The sequence below is a fragment of the Oenanthe melanoleuca genome, chromosome 12 (genome assembly GCF_029582105.1).
Source record: "Oenanthe melanoleuca isolate GR-GAL-2019-014 chromosome 12, OMel1.0, whole genome shotgun sequence".
Classification (NCBI taxonomy): Eukaryota; Metazoa; Chordata; class Aves; order Passeriformes; family Muscicapidae; genus Oenanthe; species Oenanthe melanoleuca.
Genome location: NC_079346.1, coordinates 16,229,929 through 16,250,614, shown reverse-complemented (window position 1 = coordinate 16,250,614; position 20,686 = coordinate 16,229,929). Strand labels below are relative to the sequence as shown.

Genomic DNA, 20,686 nt, shown 5'->3' with positions numbered 1-20,686 from the left:
CCATCCTACATCTCCTGGCAGTGCCACCTGATGGGACAAGCTTTTGTCCCTCCAGCAAAGCCCCACCAGCAATGTGATCACTCCTGCCATGGTAGGGGGATTGGAACCAAATGGGCTTTAAGATTCCTTCCCACCCAAACCATTCTGTGATCCTGTGATTTAAAGGAGGAAGAACAGGAACACCCAGCTGGCCATCTCCCAAGCAGTCATTTTTAACCACACCAATAATGCCATTTCTTTCCATAGAAATAAATGTTTTTTCTTCTCTTGCTCAGCATGTTTTCTCCAACACCCAGTGTACTCCTTGGGAGATGGGATGTTAGTCCTTACCTCACATGGCTCGCCCCAGCACATGTGTAGTCAGGAAAACAGGGCAACCCAGGACACAGCAAGGGCTGAATCCTGAACTACATGCTATGTGGAACACTGTTAAACCAGGATGAATCCCTGCACTGGTTGAGTTGTAGATATCACAAACTGTCTTTCAGATCCTGCTGATCCTTACAGAAGGACACAGCCTTCAATAGCACACACTGTGATAAAGGCTGGGACTGTTTTCAGCAGCACAGCACCAATGTCCTTCCAGTGCCCAAGCTGCCCACATGGGCTTGTCCTGCCCATGGACTTTACCAGCACACTTTGGATGTGGCGAGAAAGAAATCAACGGAAGATTGCTGAGCTAGCAAAACCCATCCCCAACAATCACATCCCATCATCAGCATTCCAGTTGGATTCTTTCCCAGCATGGCCACACACTTTACCACTGGCAGCCCCTCTCCTCACTCTCATTTTGTTCCATGGACCTTCACAGATCCTAAAGTCTGCAGGTTACAACTGCAAAATGCCACTGGGCTCAACAGGAAAAGTGATGGTGCTTTGGTAAGTGGATCAACACCAGCAAACTCAGTCTGGAGAACTGAGCATCTCCACTGCAGCCCAGTCCTAAAGCTGCCTCCTCCTCAGCCCACTCAGAAATCCACTGTTACAAAGCCAATTAAATGCTCCATTAAGTGTCCCAACATGTTCCCAAATAAAGCACTAACATGGCATGCTATTAAAAAAAATAGAAAGAAGAAAGATACAGGTTGTATAATGGTCTGTGAGCCCATCAGGATAAGCTGTGGCTGCTCCCAGGGGTGGAAATAGGAGCTGAATAAACAAATCCTCTCACCATCTCCCACTGAAAGAGCTGCTTCACTGTTTGCCCATCACAGCTTTAGACCAAGACGCTGATTTAGGTGGTCCCACCATCCTCATCATCCTGCTGCTGGTACCTGCTCAGAGACCACCAGCCCCCACAGTGCTCCTCAGAGCATGCTGATCCAAAGGTTCTTTCCAATCCCACCCCTGCCACCTTTTGCCTTTGTAGGAGCAGTGCCTGTCATCACCTCCACCAGCAGCTCCTGCTGTGGGCAAGGGACAGGTCTAGAACACAGGACCCCACACACTCCACCAAGCAGCCTGGACTCAGGGGTCAGTGCTGCCATGTCCTACCAAACCCCAAGAAGCCATTTCATAAAGTTGACCATTACAAACATGATCCAAGTGTGATCCAGACCCCTCTCATCAGGTCTCTCAGCACTTTGTCTCCCAGGGTAGAGATGGCAATAACCTGCTGATGTTGGGTACCAATCCCTGCACTGGGGACTGAATTCTGAGCTTCTTCAGACACTCATTGTTCAATGCAAGACCCAGCAGGAGCAGGAATGAGTGTCCAGGCTGTGCCCATTCCCCTGAGAGCTCCATGCCTCCTCTGTACCATTGCCTTTCTCTTCCCCTGCCTTCCTCCATCATCTCCTTTTGCTGCACCTGGCCCAGCATTAGGAGGATGACACAGGACCTCCCTCACTTTTCCTCCATGCCAGCAGTGTGCCTGAATGAGGTGTCCTCTGAGGTCTGCACCAGCTCCCTGTGAGGGGACTCATCTGGGGAGCTAAGAGGGTATCTCTGGGTTGGTGCTGCACTGGACATCAGCGACACTGCCCAAAGCAGCAGAGAGGCACAAGGCTCCTGGGTTGCCCCACCAGAATGCTGCTGGGTCTGACTTGAACAGCAAAGGCAGAAAACCCTGTGCTAGAACCAGGTGACCTGAATTTTGTGAATGAACTGGTTTTTTTCTCTCCATATATATGAAACCCCTTCTGAAGTCTATGAAATGCTATGGCAGCTTTAGCTTGTCCTGCTTCCTCTCTGTGCTTCCACTTTGCCTATTTTTTCTGCCTTCAACCTTTCATGTGCACAACAGTAACTCTTTTCAAAGCCTCTCAAGGTTAACAAAGTCCCTAACAAGGTGCATTAGGGCAGTTATTGATCTTCTCTCAGCCTTTCCCGGAGCTGTTCCAAACTGTGAAACCTCAGTCGGGTGATGGAAAGTTACTTGGGCCCTTCCCGTGTTGGTGAATTTTAATATTCATGGCACCCAACTGGTGAGAATACCCAATGTCCTTGCAGTGATGGCCTCGTAAGGCTGTGTCCATGTACCTGCTGCAAGGTCACTGTCCCTCCCTGTCTGCTCCAGGATGGCTTGAGTGACTTTCTGAAGGATGAGTCTGTGGAAGTTTCACAGACAGAATGCCATCACCCCTGAGAAGCAGATCTGCAGTATCTACCAAAACAAGCATTTGCTGGGAAAAGCTGTCAAACCTTAGCTGGAGAGAAGAGCTGCCATGAAGGCCTATTCATGTTATATGGGCAAAAAGCATTTCCCCAAATTTTTCCTTGTCGCTTTCTAGGAAACACCATGATCAATGCCACATGGATGAATTAAAGCAGAACCCGCAGCAAGGTGGTGACTCCAAGAGCTCTGACAAACTATTGAGAAGGACATCTGCAGTGGAGACTCAGGTATCACCTCTGTCCTGCTGCCACCTCACCTCCAGCTCCATGGGCTGGCCCAGAAGCAATACTGATCTCCCCAAAGCCAAAGGCTCCCTGTTGTAAACCAAGTCTTTTAACTGCCTGAGCCACAGTGAGCACTCAGGCTTTGATCCTGACACATCCACTCACTCCCAGCAAGTCAGCTCTGGAGACACCTTGGCACTGCTGGCCCTAGCAGCTTGCTAGCCCAGGAGCACAGCAATACAACAGGCAGCAGCTCCAAGTCCTAGGGCACAGCAAATGTGCTCTGGAAAACCAGCCTGGCATCAGGGAAGCATGGTTCACTTCAAATACATCTTCATTTAGAAGGCAGAAATCCCCTACTTTGCTCAGCCACTGTCACCCCTCTAAAAATATTGTTTGGTTTTATGAACCATTGAAAACAATCTGCAGTGTGGGCAGCGGCTGCCTCAGAAGTATAAATCAGCAGGGTCCACATACAGCTGACATTTGTCCCTTAATAATATAATTGCAGCTAAAACAAGAAAGGAACCTGAAGGTCTGGGCTTTTTTACTGATTAAAGAAAGGAACAGCAGTTCTTCAGATAATTTTGAAGTGGCCAGAAGCTGAGAGCAGCCACAGCGAGGCAAACCTCAGTGTGTGGAGCAGTTCCAGAAGTTCCAAAAACAGAACCAGCAGAAGACAAGAGCCAGCAGCAGACACAGTGCTAACATCTAACGGGGTTCTCTAGAAAATCCAGCATTGAGGTCCAACACAGAAACATGGATTGCAGGAGTGGACCACCCACAGAAGCTGCTCATCCCCCACCAGGTGGGACCCCACTCTTAATTCCAATTTGTCTGCAAGGTTACAAAGACCCCAGCCCTGCTCCAGCCCCCTGTCTGCAGGAGGAGCTGTTGGGGAGCCCAGTGCTGCCCAGCCCAGCAGCAGGAACCAGCTTAATTACAGCAGGTTCATCAGCACAGAAAACTCCTGAGTCACAGCGAGCTGTTAATTACCAGCCCTTAACAGGATTTGAGGGCTCAGGCCAGCGAAACCGCCTTCTTCTCTCGTGCTGCCCTACTATGCAGAGCTCTCAATTTGACTTAAGTTTATGTGACTGACCCAAATATTCATACCCTCAGGGCTTGGGTATTGTTTAAAATCATGATTTCTGCACAAAAATCTAGGAGAAACCCCACAATTGCTGCACCCTGTGGCCTGCATCTCTGGCTACCTCCTTCTCCTGCAGGAAACTCAAGGGCCCAACCTGCTGCCCACCTTTCAAGAGTGGCACTTTGCTCTTCCTCTTGTCCCTGGAAAGGGGACTGGGCCATCCTAGTGCCCATCTGAGCTCCAGGGACGCTGCCAAGCTGTCATTGCAGGACACTCGACTTAGGGCAAACAGCCTCAAAAGGGTGACTGACAACAGCTGCTCCCTGCTCCATCAGGAGCTGCATGCAGAGCATGTCCCTGCTGCCCTTTTGAGCCTGGTAGGAACAACAGGACAATAACAGGACCTGGATTCCTATGGAAAAATTTAAGCCCCTGTCCCTGCTTGTGACCCACCCTCCCTGTCACCCTACAAAGGCAGGTGGCTCTTTGGGAGCATTTCTGATCATCCATGAAGGACATAGGGGCTCTCTGAGATGGATCCCAGCACAGACACCTGCGCTCCAGAGGGCAGGAGGCAGGTTCTTAAGGCACATCTATCCTGTTTTTCTGCCTTGGAAGGAGGGGGGAATGGCCCCAGACGCCAGACAGGGGCTGGGATTTCCACCCCAGGACAGTGCTGAGCTGGAGGCTCTCTTAACCCCGCTAATCCTCTTTGCCTAGAAGCTAATTACATTGCCAGCGAGAGCAGGGACCTTGGGAAGGGGGCAGGGAGTTGCACACAGGCAGGTGAGGCAGGAGCCCGAGGCTCCCCCCTGCTCTCTTTTCAGCTCTTCTCTGAAACCTGTGTGCCGACACCAAAATAATTTTGGCACAAAACCTTTCCTCGGCTCTCCTTCTCTAAACCATCCTCGGGCTGCCCGGCAGCGACACTCTGTTCTGCACAAAGGCTGATCTCACAGAGCTTTTTTCATCTCACTGAAGTCCCTTTTCCCAGGCATTCCTCCCTGCAGCTGAACACAGGAGCTGCTTCTGCAAGTAGGACAGGTCAGCCCCATCCTCAGCATCAGCATTTCCAACCTGAGCAGTGCAGCATCCCACCCTGGGGAGCTGTTCTGCTCAGCAACCAATTTTACCCAGTGGGAGATCTTGGATCATGATGAAAACAGAGGTCTGGGGCTTTCCAGACAGAATTTGATACAGTGAATCACAAGCTCTCTGCAAGAAATCCATCGGGAGGGGCTGGTTTGTACCTGGCTGCAGGAGCAGCACAAGGGACACATGTCCCATGAAGGGCTCAAGCAAACACTGCTCCTGCATCCTGTGATACCACATCCAGGATAATCAAAGAATCCCAGATTGAAGGGACCTCAAAACTCATCTCATTCCAGCTCCCTACCATGCACAGGGACACTCTCCACTGGACCAGGTTACTCAAAGCCCCATCCAACCTGGCCTTGAGCACTTCCAGGGATGAGAACTCCACAGCTTCTCTGGGAAACCTGTTCCTGTGTCTCACCAACATATGATAGGCATATACTATATTATATATGCATATAAAGCATGTAATAAGGAACCCAGCAGCATTAACTGGTAAGATCAGACAGGGCAATGCAGCAGCACCACCCATGACAACACAAGTGCTGTAAAAACCAGGTTTTTTACAATGCATGGGGAAATAAAGGGAAAAAAAAGCAGTTTTAGGAGCTGGATGGGGTATGGTGAGTCCCACAAATCAGTAAAAGGACCCTCCTGAGGGTCAGGTGCTCACTGGAGGTCACAGCCTGGCACCTGGGAATCAGCAGTGTTCTGCAATGAAACTTGTCACGGCTCCTGTTTCAGGCTGGTTAATTAGGCAAAGGGGCATCCTGCCATGTTTATTTAGTAACACAACATGCATAGTTCATTTGTTCCTTAATACAAAACCCCTGGAGTCAATTGGGGTCAACTGGGGTTACTGGGAGAACATCATGCAGCACAAGGGCAGTCACACTGCAAGCCAGCTCTTGCCAGATCACTTGTTCCCTCAGCAGACTGCCATAAACAGGAGAGATTTCCTACATCCCCAGCAAAATACCAAGCACTTGGTCTTCCTGCTACAAAAACCCCTTCCCTTCCTGCATGACTTGAGGCTGTAGGGAATTTGGGAGAGTCCCAAAGTGTCAGCTCTGGCTTGAGAACATCTCATAGTACTGCTCCCAGCATGCAGCTCCTGGAGGAGGTGTGAGCAGGTGGGAGGCAACTCCAGGCACCTGTACTCCTGGTATTTCACATAAACAACTTTTTTAAAGCTGGGTAATGTGTATTAGGGCAAGCATGCAGAGGAAATGGAAGTCAGGCATGCTTTTGGGATTCCTCTGCTGGTCACCCACAGCTTCCAGAGCCATGGGCCACCACAGTCCACACACTTCTCCTGGGATGGACTGCCAAAATGCCACTCTTATCCCAAAACTTCACATGCTCTAGGCTTCCAGTCCTCACCAGCACCTTCTGATCATGCCCACCAAGACCCAAAGCCAGTCTTGCTGGCAGATCTTACGGAAACTCTGGGCTCAGAGGCATGACCCTGCTTCTCATGATACCCTTGAGCATCCTTCACCTGCATAAGCATCAGCCTATATGGTGCAAGGACAATAAGAGAAGCACAAGTAACCCTTTTCTTGGGGTGGCTCAGCACCTATGCAGCTCAGCCAGCGAGTTCACAGAAAACCAGCACTTTTAGTATTTTTTCCTCCTTTGGTAGGTTTGAGTGCACTTGGCTGAACAGAGTGCTGGGGAGGAGGCAGCTCCTTGGATACCTCCCCAGGCAGCTGCAGAGGGTGGGAGGGGACAGCAGGGACACAGAGCCTCCGACTCCATCTTTAGATCAGGAGTGGGATGGGGATGAAAATACCATGGGTATAATAACACATCTTTACAGGGAAATTAAAAGTTTTAGGGGGTTGCAAATAGGGGCAACAGCCTTCCTCACTTTCTGGAAGTGACAATACAACTTTATTTGCAGGAAACACAGGATTTTAGTTCTATTTTCCTGCAAAACTCCATCCTTCCTCCAAAAACCAGGCCACTGTGGGCCATGCCCTCTCCCTCCCTGTGACTGATGCTTTTTGGGGCCAGGGTGAAGCCTTTCCCAGAAGCCTTGCATACAGAGCATGCTGCCAATCTCACCCACAGTTCGTGCTCCTCTGCACTTACCAGACTCGGGATCAAATCCCTCATTAGTTTTCACACAACTTCCAAGGGCAGCTTATAGCCAAGGTCCTAATTCATCAAGCAATTAATGGATCAAGCCTCACTACTTCAAAGAGTGAGTTCTGGTATTTGCATGAACCTCAGGGCTTGGGACAAGCCCATGTGAGCTGCAGGCAAAAAGAGATCAGACCACAGAGCAATTTTCCCAGAAGATCAAGCAAACCTAAAGCCCAACCATGTTAACAGACCTTGTGACACTTTCCTTTCCTCACAGAGTTTTCTTAAAAACATCCACCACACAAGTGTTGCATTTCTTCCTCAACACTTATAAAAATAAATCCCATAAACCAACCCAACTATGGACAAAGGTTCAGTGTAAAGGGAAACAAAACCCATGACAGCACAATGCCTGGGTAAGACCTTGCTGTGGGTCTTCACTCTGTGAAGGCTCGTAGATGTTGCAGGGATGAGATGCAGCAAGAAACACTAAGACGAGCATGCATGCCAGGGTGGGTTTGCCAAGGGTGTCTGAAGGCATTTGCTCAAGAGCTGAGGGAACCCAGGCAGAGTCCAGCCTTCAAAATCTGAATTTTAATCCCAGGTGTAGCCAGTGACCCTGGAGATAAGGGCTGAGGAGAGCTCACCTTTCCCTGGTACATGCAGAGATCACCACATTACTGGCTACAAACCAACCCCAAACGAATTCTCTAATTAATTAATTAGCAGTCGGGTGCCAGCGAGCATTTTCACCAATCCATAAACTTTCTGAAGCCTGGGAACACATTGCTGCCCAGAGGCATGCCAACACGGGGCTCAGCCCTGCCCAAAGAACAAACACTTGGACAGCTTTCCTCACTCAAGCCCTTGGGGCAGGGTGGAGGCAGTGGTGGGAGCAACAGGAGCTGTTTTCAGTGTTTTCACTGTCATTGAAAACAGCATTGCATACACTGAAATGGCCATTTGGGGAGTGTGCACCTCCACAGACACTCTGGGAGAGCATCTCCTGCACCACCACCGTGACCATGAGCAGCAGCAGCAGCAGGAGCTTCAGGAAGAACAGAAAATTCCTGGGTGTAATTGAAACGGCAGGGAGGAGCTAGGAACATAAAATGTAATTATCTACCGTGGAACAGAGCCAAAATTAGCAATCCTACTTCTGGTCATTTCAAGTTCCCATTAACTTCTCCATGTGCTGATGTTATCAATTCTGTATCTTAACTGTCTGTGAGGTGCAGCATTTGCAGGAGCAAGCCCTGGGCCTCCTCTGGTCAGGGTCTAAAATCACTTGTATAGGAGGGGGTGAAATGCCTGGAAGATGTCCCTCCCTACCTTCCAAAGTGGAAGGAGTAGGAGGATGCTCCAGCTGAACAAATTGTGCCACTCTCCTCTCTAGGCACCAGTGGCTAGAATTCGCCAAGGTGCTTTTTGGATGCTTAGGAAGATGATCTGTGTGGGCATCACAACAATTCAGAGACATTCTCAACTAAGGTAAGATTGAGTGGATTTCAGACTATCTCAGCCTGCATTCTCCTCTCTGTGCACTCCATCTCAGCAGGCTGCAGAATGCACTCATCCAAACAACACTGGGCATTCCCACCCCATGCTCAGCCCACTCCACTGTCCTGCGCTCAGGCTCCTCTTGCTGAGCCCTGACACTTTCTTACCCTGCATCACCTCCCTTGCAGCCTCACCATTCAAGAATGCAGGAGCTGCAGAACATCCCTCATCATCCTCATCTCCAGTCTGGCCAAGGCCTCCATCCACAGCAACAGGAGGAGGATGCTAGTTGGTGACTGGCACTTGCATGACCTCACCCTCGGACACCTTTGGGGAGCAGTGGGCACTGCTGGAGGTGCCCTTAACAACAGCCATGCCTTGCTCTGCTCCTTGCATGAAACCACCATGAAATCAGTGTACACACATGAAAGGCATGTCTTTGCCAAAAGGTGGAGAACCATGGACTCCAGCCCTGCAGCTTGGCTTCAGCAGCTCCTTAAAGGCTTTTTAATAGACCTTTGAAAGCGCACCCCATCTTTTCTCCACTGCAGACAAGGAGAGAGCACACACCCTTGGATCAGAAGCTGCCCGCCCCCGCCAGCCCCTTACCTCCACGAGGTGAGGCGTGGGGTTGAAGCCACACATGTTGCAGACCTGCTGCCGGCAGGTTGTGCAGGTGTTGTAGTTGGGGGGCTCGCTGGAGCCCACGTTGATCTCCGCCTTGCAGAGGGGGCACGAGACCCTTGCTTTCGGCACTTCCTTTGGCTTGACGCCCTGCTCCGCTTTGCCCGGCTTGGCGGCCGGCGCGGCACCAGCCCGGCCCTGTGCCCCGGGGGCTCTGGGACCAGCCTCTTTGCTGGCATCGCTGAAGACAATCTTTGGAGGCACTTTGCCAGGAGACGGCTGGCTGGGAGCAGGGGCCTCTGGCTGGACAGACATGAGCGTGCTGGCCTGGGTCAGGAGGGATGCCCCGAAGCCGAAGAGCTTCCCTGTGAGCCCCTCCTGGGGCTGCTCCGGTGCTCCAGCCCCGGGGGCCGGGGCAGCAGGCTTTGCCCCCGCATCTCCCAACGTCTTTCTCTGCTCAGAGGGGGAAGGCTTGGCTTGCTGATGCTGCGGGGAGGACCTGGGCTGATGCTGAGGGGAGGACCTGGGCTGATGCTGAGGGGAGGACCTGGCTGCCTCCTGAGGTTTTGGCTGTCCTTGGCCGTGCGGTTCCCTCTGCGGCGCTGCGGGATGAGGTTTGGGTTGCTCTTGTGGCAGGGGGCGGGGCGCTGGTGGAGTTTTATCTGCAGCCGGGGGTTGAGGGTGCTTGGCTGGGGACTGGGAGGGGGAGGGCGAAGGGGAGTGCAGCTGCTGCTGGCTCTTGGAGCGAGGAGCGGTGGTCATGTCCATCCCCAGCGCCCGCTGCATCTGGCAGTTCAAGCACAGCCATTCCTTCACCTGTGAGACAAGGAGAGGACATGGACACTGAGTGATGGGCAGCTACAGGTACATGTACTCCCCCCAAACAGACTCCACATAGCAACAGGAACCAGCCATCAGCCCCTGAAAAACATTTTGGTACCATGTTCTTCACTAGCAGTACCTCGCAGTCAGGGCAAGCAGCCCCATCTGTCACAGGTACCCACGGTACAGCACGCCGGCGTGAACACCAGCTTTAATTAGCCTTGGTCTCCTTCCAAGGCTTCTGCTGTGAAGTGACTGCTTGCCATGAGGCTCTGCCTCTCCTGGGGAAAGAGGGGCCTTTCCAAGGGCTCATAGCTCCACCAAGTCCCTAAAGCCCATTTTTTCCTTCCTGCTTGGTGGCCAGAGATAGCAAAGAGAATAGCCAAGGTCAAATGAGGAAACACCACTGTGCCATGCTCAGTGCTTCCCTGGGGCTAGCAGAGATGGATCTTCCGGAATCAGTGCAGTGGTTGTGATATTCCACCTCAAAATTTGGCTCTAGAGTGCTATAAGGGTGTGCAAAGAGTGCTGCTCCTTGCACAATTCAGCTGCACTTCCAAGAAGGCAGAGTGCAGGCTGGGGAGCAAAGGGTTAATTTTCACTCTCACCACAATGAACTTTTGCATGCAAATGAAAAATAGAACAGTTCCCTGGCTAAGTGGTGATAAACGAAAGACTTTCCCCATGAGAGATGCTCCCTGTGACACACTAATGTCTAAATTAAGTTAATTAAAGAGGCTGTAGAGCCTTTCCATATGAGGAATCACCAGGATGCTCAGAAGCTCCACAAGTATTAATATACAGCACAGTCAGCAGCACAGACAGGTCTGCTTGCAAAAGACCTCTCCAAGACAAGCAACTAAGGTTGCAAAAAGGACCAGAATATTCCCAAAAACTGGAGCAGCACCCAGGACAAGCAGACACAGAGCCTGGCAGGGGCAGCACTCAACAGCTCCTGGCCCTTATGCTCTCTGGGGGCTGCAATCCCACAGGCCTGCACCCACTGCACAGGGGTGGATTTTCCTGCCTTTCATTCCAGAAGCCATCTCTCCATTCCAGTACTACGTGCTACAGATCACCTCCAAGGCTCAGCTTAATCCCTGCTGCAGAGACATTAATCACCTTGCCCAGTCCCCCTGCTCCATGTCTACTTGGCCTTTCAGTCCTACACTTGGAGGCATGGGTGGTTCATAACCTGGCCACAAGCTTTTCCCCCCTATACTCCAACCACACAACAGGCACATTTCAACCTTCTTCTGCTCGCAGAAGCTGCCAGCAGAGATGCAGTTGGGTGTTATTGTAGGTCTCATGATGGGACATGATGGCAAGTCCTCAAGAAGTGAGGCAGATAAACCCTAAACCCTCCTTACAAGTCCCCTCCCCAGAAGGGTTCTCACAAAGGCCAGCCTTCAAATAGTAAACTTTTAAAAACAGAAAATTCAGATCAGCTAGGAAAGATGGGTTCAAATTCACAGGGGGTGGATGAAACCTCCACCTGCCCACCATGCTCCTTCTCCTCTCTGCTCAGCACCTGCCAGGTGCAAAGGCTTGCACTGCCTCCAGCAAAGCTCTCCCCATCACCTTACAAGCCTGGCTGCACATCAGCTCTGTGCTTTTCCCAGACTTCCCTGTACTTGCTGAGCTCCCACGCCACTCTCTCCACCAGCCTCTGCTTGAGTCCTTTACTTGGAGCCAAGAGAAAACAGCCTCAATTTTCCCCAGCAATTTCGCGCTACATTGTCGTTTCTCCAAGCTGTTCCAAAGGAGCCACATTATATTTAGTTCCTGAAAATAGTACTTCAGTTTTTATAATTTCTTAGGGTCTTGCTGTCTCTCTTCTGACATCCAGAATTTCTTGCGTTATTTTTGCTTTCTCACCCCCTGAAATTTCTTCCCACAGTTCTATTTCAAGGAGTGTCTACCAAAATCCCATCAGCTTTGCCCACCATCCCCATCAGCTCAAATTAAGGGAGAACCAATCCTTTCTATTCAGGTTCTTGTTCCCAGATGCAAGAAATTCAAATCTTCCCTCTCAGCATAATCTCCTTACCCGCACTTTAAGACCCTTAGTGAGGTAGAAGCTGGGGGAAGAGGAGATCCACTCCCTCCCTGTGCCACATACACTCCCCACTTTGCCCTTGGTCAAGGCTCCTCCAGGAAAACCCAGGCAGTGGGAGGCACTGTACCTGGTCCTGGGGTCATAGGAGCTGCATATGGCTCATGGACAAGCCCACCAGGACCTCCCTCAGCTCAGGGCTGAAGAACAATGGGATCATTGTAACTTTCTCACTTTTCACAATGAACCTACAACCCAGACAGGAAAAAAGCCAGGGGGTGTTTGAGATGGGATAGGAGCATCCAATTGCTCTTGGTGACTTGGTGAGGAACTGCTGAGAAACTCTATCCTGGGGAGCAGGAGAAAGCTGCAGGAAATACAGTGGGGCATGAGCTCCCAGAACAAGCATTTGAAATGTAAATTGAGTTGGGATTATCACAAATTGCCTGGCCTGCCTCCACTGATGCAACCGATGACACCCTGTGTGGGTTACACAGATCAAAGACAACTTAAAGGATGCCACAGGGAAGATAGCAAAGAGGAAGGGCTGAGTTGGCTTGCCAAAGATCCTTCCCCCAAGGAGGAGAATGGAGAAGGGAAAAGCCTGGGTGATAAAGAAATAGTAGAAAAAAATCATTATTTTAATACTCTTTTTCCCTGTTTCTCTCTACTGTCTTCTGGGCATCTTCCCACTGCATGATGAATCTGCAAGCTAGAAGAGAGGCATTTAGAGGGTGGTGATGCAAGTCAATGAAATCTATTTCTGTGTCCTGTTTGCCCAGTTCTTCACCAAATCAAAAGTTTCAGGGGTTGGATTAGTAAAGATTTATGCCTAGACTCTTCCTAGAAAGGATGGGGGTCCATCACTGGAGGAGCTGCTAATGAGACAGATATGATGGACATGCTGTAATCACTGTCCTGGAACATTTGGAAACAAGCAGGATAACACTCGTTATGAGGATGAAGCGTTTCCATCCTATTAGCAATCGAGAAGAACATTCAACAACATCTACCAGCACCACAAGATATTTAAATTTGGCAGAACTAAATAATTTTGCATCCAAGAGCTCTAAGAGAACTATGAAAACTGCTGCATGCTGATGTTAATTTTTAAAAGGAAATTTTAGGAGACTGGAAGAGTTTTCTGCTTGAAGAAGGCAAAGGTATAGCCTGAAGGGGATAGGGAGACAGACATCTGTCCAGGGCAGAAAGACAGGGCAGAGAACTGAAGGACACACAAATACTCCCATCAACGTGGTTTCAGGAAAAATAGGTCATGGCAAAACAAACCTGATTTTATTCTCTGCACATCTGATATTAGTAATGCACAGAAGCAATATCCTTGATATCCATAAGGTGTTTTGACCTAGTATTGTATGACATGCTGACAAAAATGAAAAGCACTAGAGAATACGAATAGCAAATATGCTAAATGGATTTCAGACTAGTTACCTGGCTGAGCTGGGGGCAACAAGAATTCATCATCTCACTACAGGCAGCACCCTCACACACAGTGGATTTTGGTAAAACCACAGAATCAGAATGGTTTTGGTAGGAAGGGACCTTAAAGATCATCTTGTTCCAGCCCCCCATATCTTAAATATTGATGAAGATGAGTCTCTACTGCCTAGCAAACCCCTGCTCAGTCCATGCAGGAAGCCTGGAGCTGGAGTAGGAGTGAGAAGGTGGCTCAGCCTCCTCTTCCAGCACCAAGGGACTCCTTCCAGAGCCCTCCACGGTCCCACACCGACATTTTAAGGAGATTAGTAAAGCACAGCGGGAGATACAGACTGGATCTGTAAGAGTGATTCTAGGGATGCAGAAAATGTCTGCAATGAGAGAATTGAAGAGGTTGATCTTTTTCGTTTATCAAAGAGAAGATTAAGAAGTGACTTGATTACGATAGAGCAGCACATTCAGTAGAAACAATATCAGGTACTAAAAGGTTGTTAATTAGGCAGAAAAAGGCATAAAAAGAACTAATGACTGGAAGTGGAAGCCAAATATATTAAGCATCACTTTTAACAGCAGATGTTTCCAACCATTAAAGCAAATTATACACATGCTGTTGGGCTCAGCAGAAGACTCAGGAGGTAAAGCTTGCAGGCCTTTCATCTATAGGGTATTTTATGCCTGTTGTGATCTCAAAAGCTTTGATAGCTTGAACCATCCCATCTGTACGGACATTTGGAATGTTTGTATCTGATACCTGACCTGCCTGCATGCAGTGCCCACACCCACGATCACCAGCCTTAACCTCTCCTACCACAGAGTTCTTCAACACCCCAGAATGTTCCTCAAAACCCCCTTCCAAATCTTATTATTCCCCAATGCATGGGTAGGTCAGCAAGTGGCAGCACTTGCTGGGTCACAGCTGCCAGATGTGCCTCCCCCCTCAGTGCTGTCCTGTGAGTACCAACCATTTGCAAATCCTATTAGGAATGAAAACTTTCCAATCAGCGTTTTCTTTTTAAAATTTGCAGCAGGAATATCCACAGCACGTGCTGGCTCTAGCCAGTGCAGATTTAAACACTGAAAAGAATTATAAATTGAATATATACATACACACACATATAAAATATTACAAGCATTATGGGCTAGACTGTGACCCTCTGCAGTACATAAGGGGGACCCAGATCCATCCCTGTGCACTGTGGTTTCCAAACCACCTAGAAAAACCCTAAGAAAAGCACACATTTAAAAAGGATCTGAAATGATAAGCACAGCTTGAGTCTATAAGGCTTCTGCAGTTATTCCAACACCACCTATTTTAGGAGACTATGTGAAAATAGCCCATCCCCAATATTTGTTACCAGGAGATGTGAGGGAGTGCTGGTTATGTGCAGGTTGTTTTGTTCCCCTGAGATAAGACAATACAGCTCTAAAAGTATCTCAAGTAGAGAGTTCAGCCTTTGCAGTGGGCAGAAGCTTTAAAGTGAACATTGTAAGCAGAAAAACATCCTAATTGGACATCCAATATATTTTCATGCCAAAATTTAGGATTATAATACAGAGTAATTCTGTCTTTGCTGAGGGTTATTTTGGACCATTTGGAGGTCACCCAGGATGCTACTATAGAAGAATAATAAAACCAAAAAGGAGAGACCATATTTAGATTACCATATTTATGACTTTGCAGACTTGAGATGGAATAAGTCCTCACCTTCTCTACCCATTTAGACCTCACTGCAGCCAAAGCCATTGACCTTGTTAGCTACACACCCCTGTGTCAGAGGAGACCACTGGGCTCATTCATCTGACCTGTTTTACACAATTATTTTAGACTGGGAAGAACAGCTCCCAAGTCATCTCCATGTCCAGCATGATTAATCCCACCCAAAGGTGACCATTTTGGAAAGGACAGAGAAAAGGAGCTTTGTTCAGCAGAAGATACAACCCACACTCATCCTTTGGCAAGAGACAAGATGTACAACGAACTGAAAAAACAGAAACCAGGTTCATGGGAATTCAGAACAGAAAAGTGGGTTTTCTGTGAATTGCCAAAAACATGTGTATTTAATAATTCTACAAAACTGGAAATCCTGAAGAAAAAACCCCAACCATGTTTGGGAAGAACACAACAGGGCACCTCTGGCAGCAGCTCTTCAAATCCAAGAGACCCTAATGGGCCCCTTCCCCAGAGCCCCGCCATATGAAGCCACCCTCCAGCAGATGCACCCCAAGGCCACAGTCACAGCTCCCTCTGACTTTTGCAGGCACCAGTATGAGTATAAAAATAACCCCAGCTGGAACTGGGTAATGAAGGTACTGTGTTAATCAGGCTAATAGAGAGGCTCAGCAGCAGGATCACTGGCTGCATGGAGACAGGTTTCATTCATGGCTGCTACTGGCTTATCCTGGAGGAACACTGCAACAGCCTGGCCTCTCCTGAGAGCTGCCAGTGCCCTGCCTCAGAGTGTCCTTAAGTGTCTTCAGCTCAGCAGCTCTGCCTGTACGTGAAGAACTGATGTCTCACAAAATCAGCCAGTCAGCAAAATGTCCCTTCCATCCACGCCTCCCAGATCCACTCCTGAGGAGCTCTCTGGGGGGCATGTCTCGTGTTCCACATTGTCACACTGAAATCTGCCAAAGCCACATACATATTCTGCAATTAAACAATACCAAGGGAAGAGGCAGTGCTAGAAGGCAGCCCTTGGCTAGAGAACAGAAGGAACAGCAAGTTGTGGGGAGCTGGGATACTGCTGGGAAGACAGGAGGTGGGAATGGTTGCAGGAGAGCAGGGAAAGCTCAGCAAATCCTGGAGGAGCTGCTGATGCACTGGAAAAACTGAAGCTACTATGTGGATCAGATTTCCTACAAAATCCCAGACTGGCTGAGGCAGTGCATGACAAACACCAACATACACCTATTTCTAAAGTTTTGGGTTTGTTTTGCAGCAGAACTAAACTCTCTGGACGTATTTAAGGCAAAGGTTGGATGAGGCCCTGAGTGCTGGAAGGTATCCCTGCCCATGGCAGGGGGTTGGAATGAGCTATCTTAAAGGTCCCTTCCAACCCAAACCATTCCATGATCCTGTTGCTGAGCTCTACAGCAGCACAGGGACGGTTTGCCATGGAGCTCATGTGTGGAGGGCAGGAAAAGCAGCCCTGGCTGTTTGGATCAGTGCACAGCCTACATGCAAATGCAAAGAGGAGCCTGCACAGCATCCCGTGGAGGCTGTGATGTGGTGTATCAGCCAGAGTGTGAGTTGAGGGGGACAGACACCACCAGGAGTCTCCTGAGGTGCCTTGGGAGGACCATGAGCAGCCCAGGGTGCAGGAGCTCTTGTGTGCCCGGGGCCAGGCTGCGTGTCAAGACATCACCAGAATTCACGCCTGCATCCAGGTGGAGAGGAGGCGGATGCAAACATGCAGGCAGCGTGGGCTGAAGCTTCCTGGTCCAAATCTAAAGCACAGTTTGAGGAGAATCCAGGGCTCCAGAGAAAATGTACAATTAGGAGTGTTTCAGCACTTAATTGACAGGGGAATTGGTCACTGAGGCACCAAGTCACTTGTGAAAAAGGCCACCTTATGCTCATCTTTATCTTCAAACATCTCCATATAAATAAAATCTAGTCCTTGGCACTCCTGCCCAGAAGGGGAAGTCACCAGAGCCGTCAGTAATCATCCTGCTAATGCTTGCCAGAAAATAATCAACTTGCTCGCTTACTGGCGAGTGAGAGGAACCAACCCCCAAACTCATCTCCTTCCCTGCAAATAACAGATGGGAAACTGCATTTGTCCAGAGAATCGAGCTGCGGAATAAGACAGTGCCATTTCATCCTATGAGTCACTTCTCAACCAGTTTCCTTTCTCTGGTTAGCACTCCCTGAACCAACCCCAGGCTACTTGAGCACGTCTCTTCTCCCCAAAGGGCGTCAGGAGGCACTGACCCCCACGAGGCTCTGCAGTTTCAAAGATGACCTCCAGCTCACTGCTCATCCCACCTTTCCCTGCACCACACAACCACGGACACAGGGACGAAGCAAACGATCAAAGGAAATAACTGCAAACCAAACATCTTTGCAACTAACCTCAATCTGCCGTCACGGGCAGGACGGTGCTCCCTGGCAGCATCCCCCATGGCCAGCTCCCCAGGAAGTGAGAGCATCCCCTCCTCCAGTGCTCGCCCTGGCTGGCAGAGAGCAGCAGATGGGCACAGGAAACCTGTGCAGCGCCGGACTCGGCGCTGCTGCTCTGCTCCCCCTGGAGCGCGGGTCCCCCGCCAAACAAGGCGCTGCCTAGCTGAGCAAGCCGGCAGTGCTGCTGCCCGAGGCAGAGGGACAAGTCCTTCCAGTTCATTAGGGAAGGTTTCTTGTGCGATTTGCTGCCTCACTAGCTCCTGTTTAGACAGCCTTTGTTCCCCGTGCGCAGGAGCGCATGAAAGGTTTGGACGCCTGTACGTGCTGGGAGGATGCTGCTCGCTGGGCCGGGCAGGCAGCACGGCAGAGAGCTCACCCCAGGCCTGAACCTCCCCAGCTCTGCACGCCCAGGTGCTCTAAGTGCAGCCCCAGGACCCTCTGGCTCCGTAATGCAGGACTTCCACGGGAGCCTCTCGGCCAAGGAAAGCCTAATGGCTTGCTTTGCCTTTTGCTGCTGCTGCTGCTGTGCCCTGTCGCCAGCCAAAGGACGGACGTCCTGGGTAACAGAAGCCTCCGGTCCTTCTCACTCATTGTCTCCTGCAGAACTAAAATAGCAGCCTGGGAGGGAGCAGAGGAGCTCAAAACTTTCCATTCCCTGGTACCTGCTGCCCAAAGAAGAGGAATACATGAGGCCACGGGGCTCCTTGGGGTGTCATGTGCAGCAGCGATGCAATTCACAGCTATAATGCTATAAAGAGCACAGGCTGCTCCCAGTAAATAGACTTGTAATAGATTAATTTAAAAGCAGCTCAGTTTTCTATTAGTAACAGAGAATAAAATCATCCACTTGCTGCATGGCTCACATTTATTCAGCTCTGAGTGGTCCCTGTTGTAGGCTTGCTCATGTTGTAGGCTCCTTTGGGAACTCTCCTGGACAACTACAGCAGTGGGAGATAATGGCTGTAGCTCGGGGACTAAACTAAACACTCTTGAATATTTAAAGGTCCTTTCACCCCCAAACTAACTTTGCATTACCTTGGCAGCATCAACATCTGAGTATGTAGCACAGCAGTGATGAGGGCAGAGTGACCCACGTGTCTAGGATGGAAGGTTTTAAACACTAAAAACAATTCTGGTGCTGGCTTGAGCAGTCCAAAGTGTTTTCAAAGACAGGGCTGCAGACCTGATGTTATGGCCTCACACTTTCTCCAGAGTGAAGGAACCAAGTCAAGTCTAATTTATCCTGGGCTAGTGGGTATTTACGAGTGAAGCCACTGGAATAAAAAACTTGTGTGAATGAACACATCATAGTGGATCAGTGCATCAAAGCAGAGTGTATCTTCTGCCTTTCTTTTTCTCTTGTTGTTGTTATTCTGGATTAAATATGTAACAAATGCTCTTGCAGAATTTAGGGCCTGTAGACAAGCCACTGCACAATCTTTTTACATACCTAAGCAGACTTAATTGCTCAATTATTCCAGATAAACACGATAAATTGCCTGTCATGAATAATTTATAATCCAGCTAGCCACACAATCTGTGAAACACAAATCTATGGCTGCAGCAAAAGAAATGCAAGCAGATGCCATGATCCCAAGACACCCTGCTGGGTACTAAACTGCTGGCTGAAGGAGCAATAGGCTGCCCAGGGCAGGTTTGATCTTCCACAAAACCCTTTGGGCAGCCCAGCCCTTCACTTGGGTTATTGTGTTGCTGAGAGGATGAAATTATTGACAAATAACAGCTGTGCACCTTGGAGGAGACAGGCATAGCACATCCCCCACTCCTGCTGATGACCTGGACACGGCTGGGTGTCCCATCAGCCCTCCCTGGGAGTTGGCTGCACTGTTTCCCCAGGAATTGCATCAGGTGATGGTGATGAGCTGAAGAGCTGTGTGAGGCATAGAAGGATGCAGTGCTGAAGGATGGAGGGCCTGCCACAAGGGACAACACTCAGGCTGCTGGGGAAGAGATAAGGGGAGGAGCACTGCCAGGGGGAGGAAAGGTTTCATCCAGCCAGAACTTACCATTCTTGGATAGGAGGGACCTGAGAAAGCAACCTGGAAGGAGTCCAGAGGGAGGGTTAATCCTAAACCCATGACAAAGGCATCCCAGGCAGCTCCCTTCCCATGGCAGAGGGAAATGAACCAGGCAGAGGGGCAGGTACCAGCTCCTGGCTCCACTGACCCCAGAAAAATCAAAAGGCTTTCACATGGGGCTCAGGACCCTGCCACAAACCTTGAGCCTCCTTATGACTCTGAGGAGCAGAGGAGAGGCACTGGGTAGATTTCCTCCAGCCTGGGCATCCCTTACCAGAAATAGTTTGTCCAGTCACCAGCCACCCATTTTAAATAAATTAGGACAGGTTTTTCGTATTGGAATTCCTATCCCCATCAGAAATACACCTGGCATAATGACATAAGTCATCATTTACTAAATAAAATTTACACAAGAATCTGCAAACAATTAGAATTTGCACAGATACCTATAGAGCCACATCACTTTTAACTGGGTTTTTATAGCTATTATTCAGCCTTGAAGAAGGGGCTACTTCACTGTCAGGTAGTCTACAAGAGCAATCACCCTGTCATCAAAAAAAAAAAGCTAGCTGCAAAGCAAGATTAAAATTGGTCATTCAAATCATGATTTGATGAGAATTGGAGCTGCTCAGCCTAGAAAGAGAAGACTCTAGGGAGCCCTCAGAGCCCCTTCTAGTACCTGAAGGGGCTACAAGAGAGCTGGAGAGGGACCTTTTACAAGGACATGGAGTGACAGAAAAACAGGGAACAGTTTCACACTGACAAGAGAGCAGGAATAGAGAGGGTATTGGGAAGAAATTAATTACTGTGAGGGTGTGTGAGGCACTGAAACAGGATACCTGGGGCAGCTGTGAACTTCCCATCCCTGGATGTGACCAAAGCCAGGCTGGATGGAGCTTGGAGTAACCTGGTTTAGTGGAAGGTATCCCTGCCCATGGCAGGAA

At 49.5% G+C, this 20,686-nt stretch overlaps 1 protein-coding gene across 1 annotated transcript in view; it reads right to left on the bottom strand.

Moving 5' to 3' along the window:
- Window positions 1–20,686, bottom strand: part of BSN (bassoon presynaptic cytomatrix protein) — an 86,753-nt gene that overhangs the window by 32,848 nt on the left and 33,219 nt on the right. Inside the window, 1 exon segment of the mRNA XM_056501728.1 lies at window positions 9,230–10,060. Coding sequence (XP_056357703.1) covers window positions 9,230–10,060 — 831 coding nt within the window.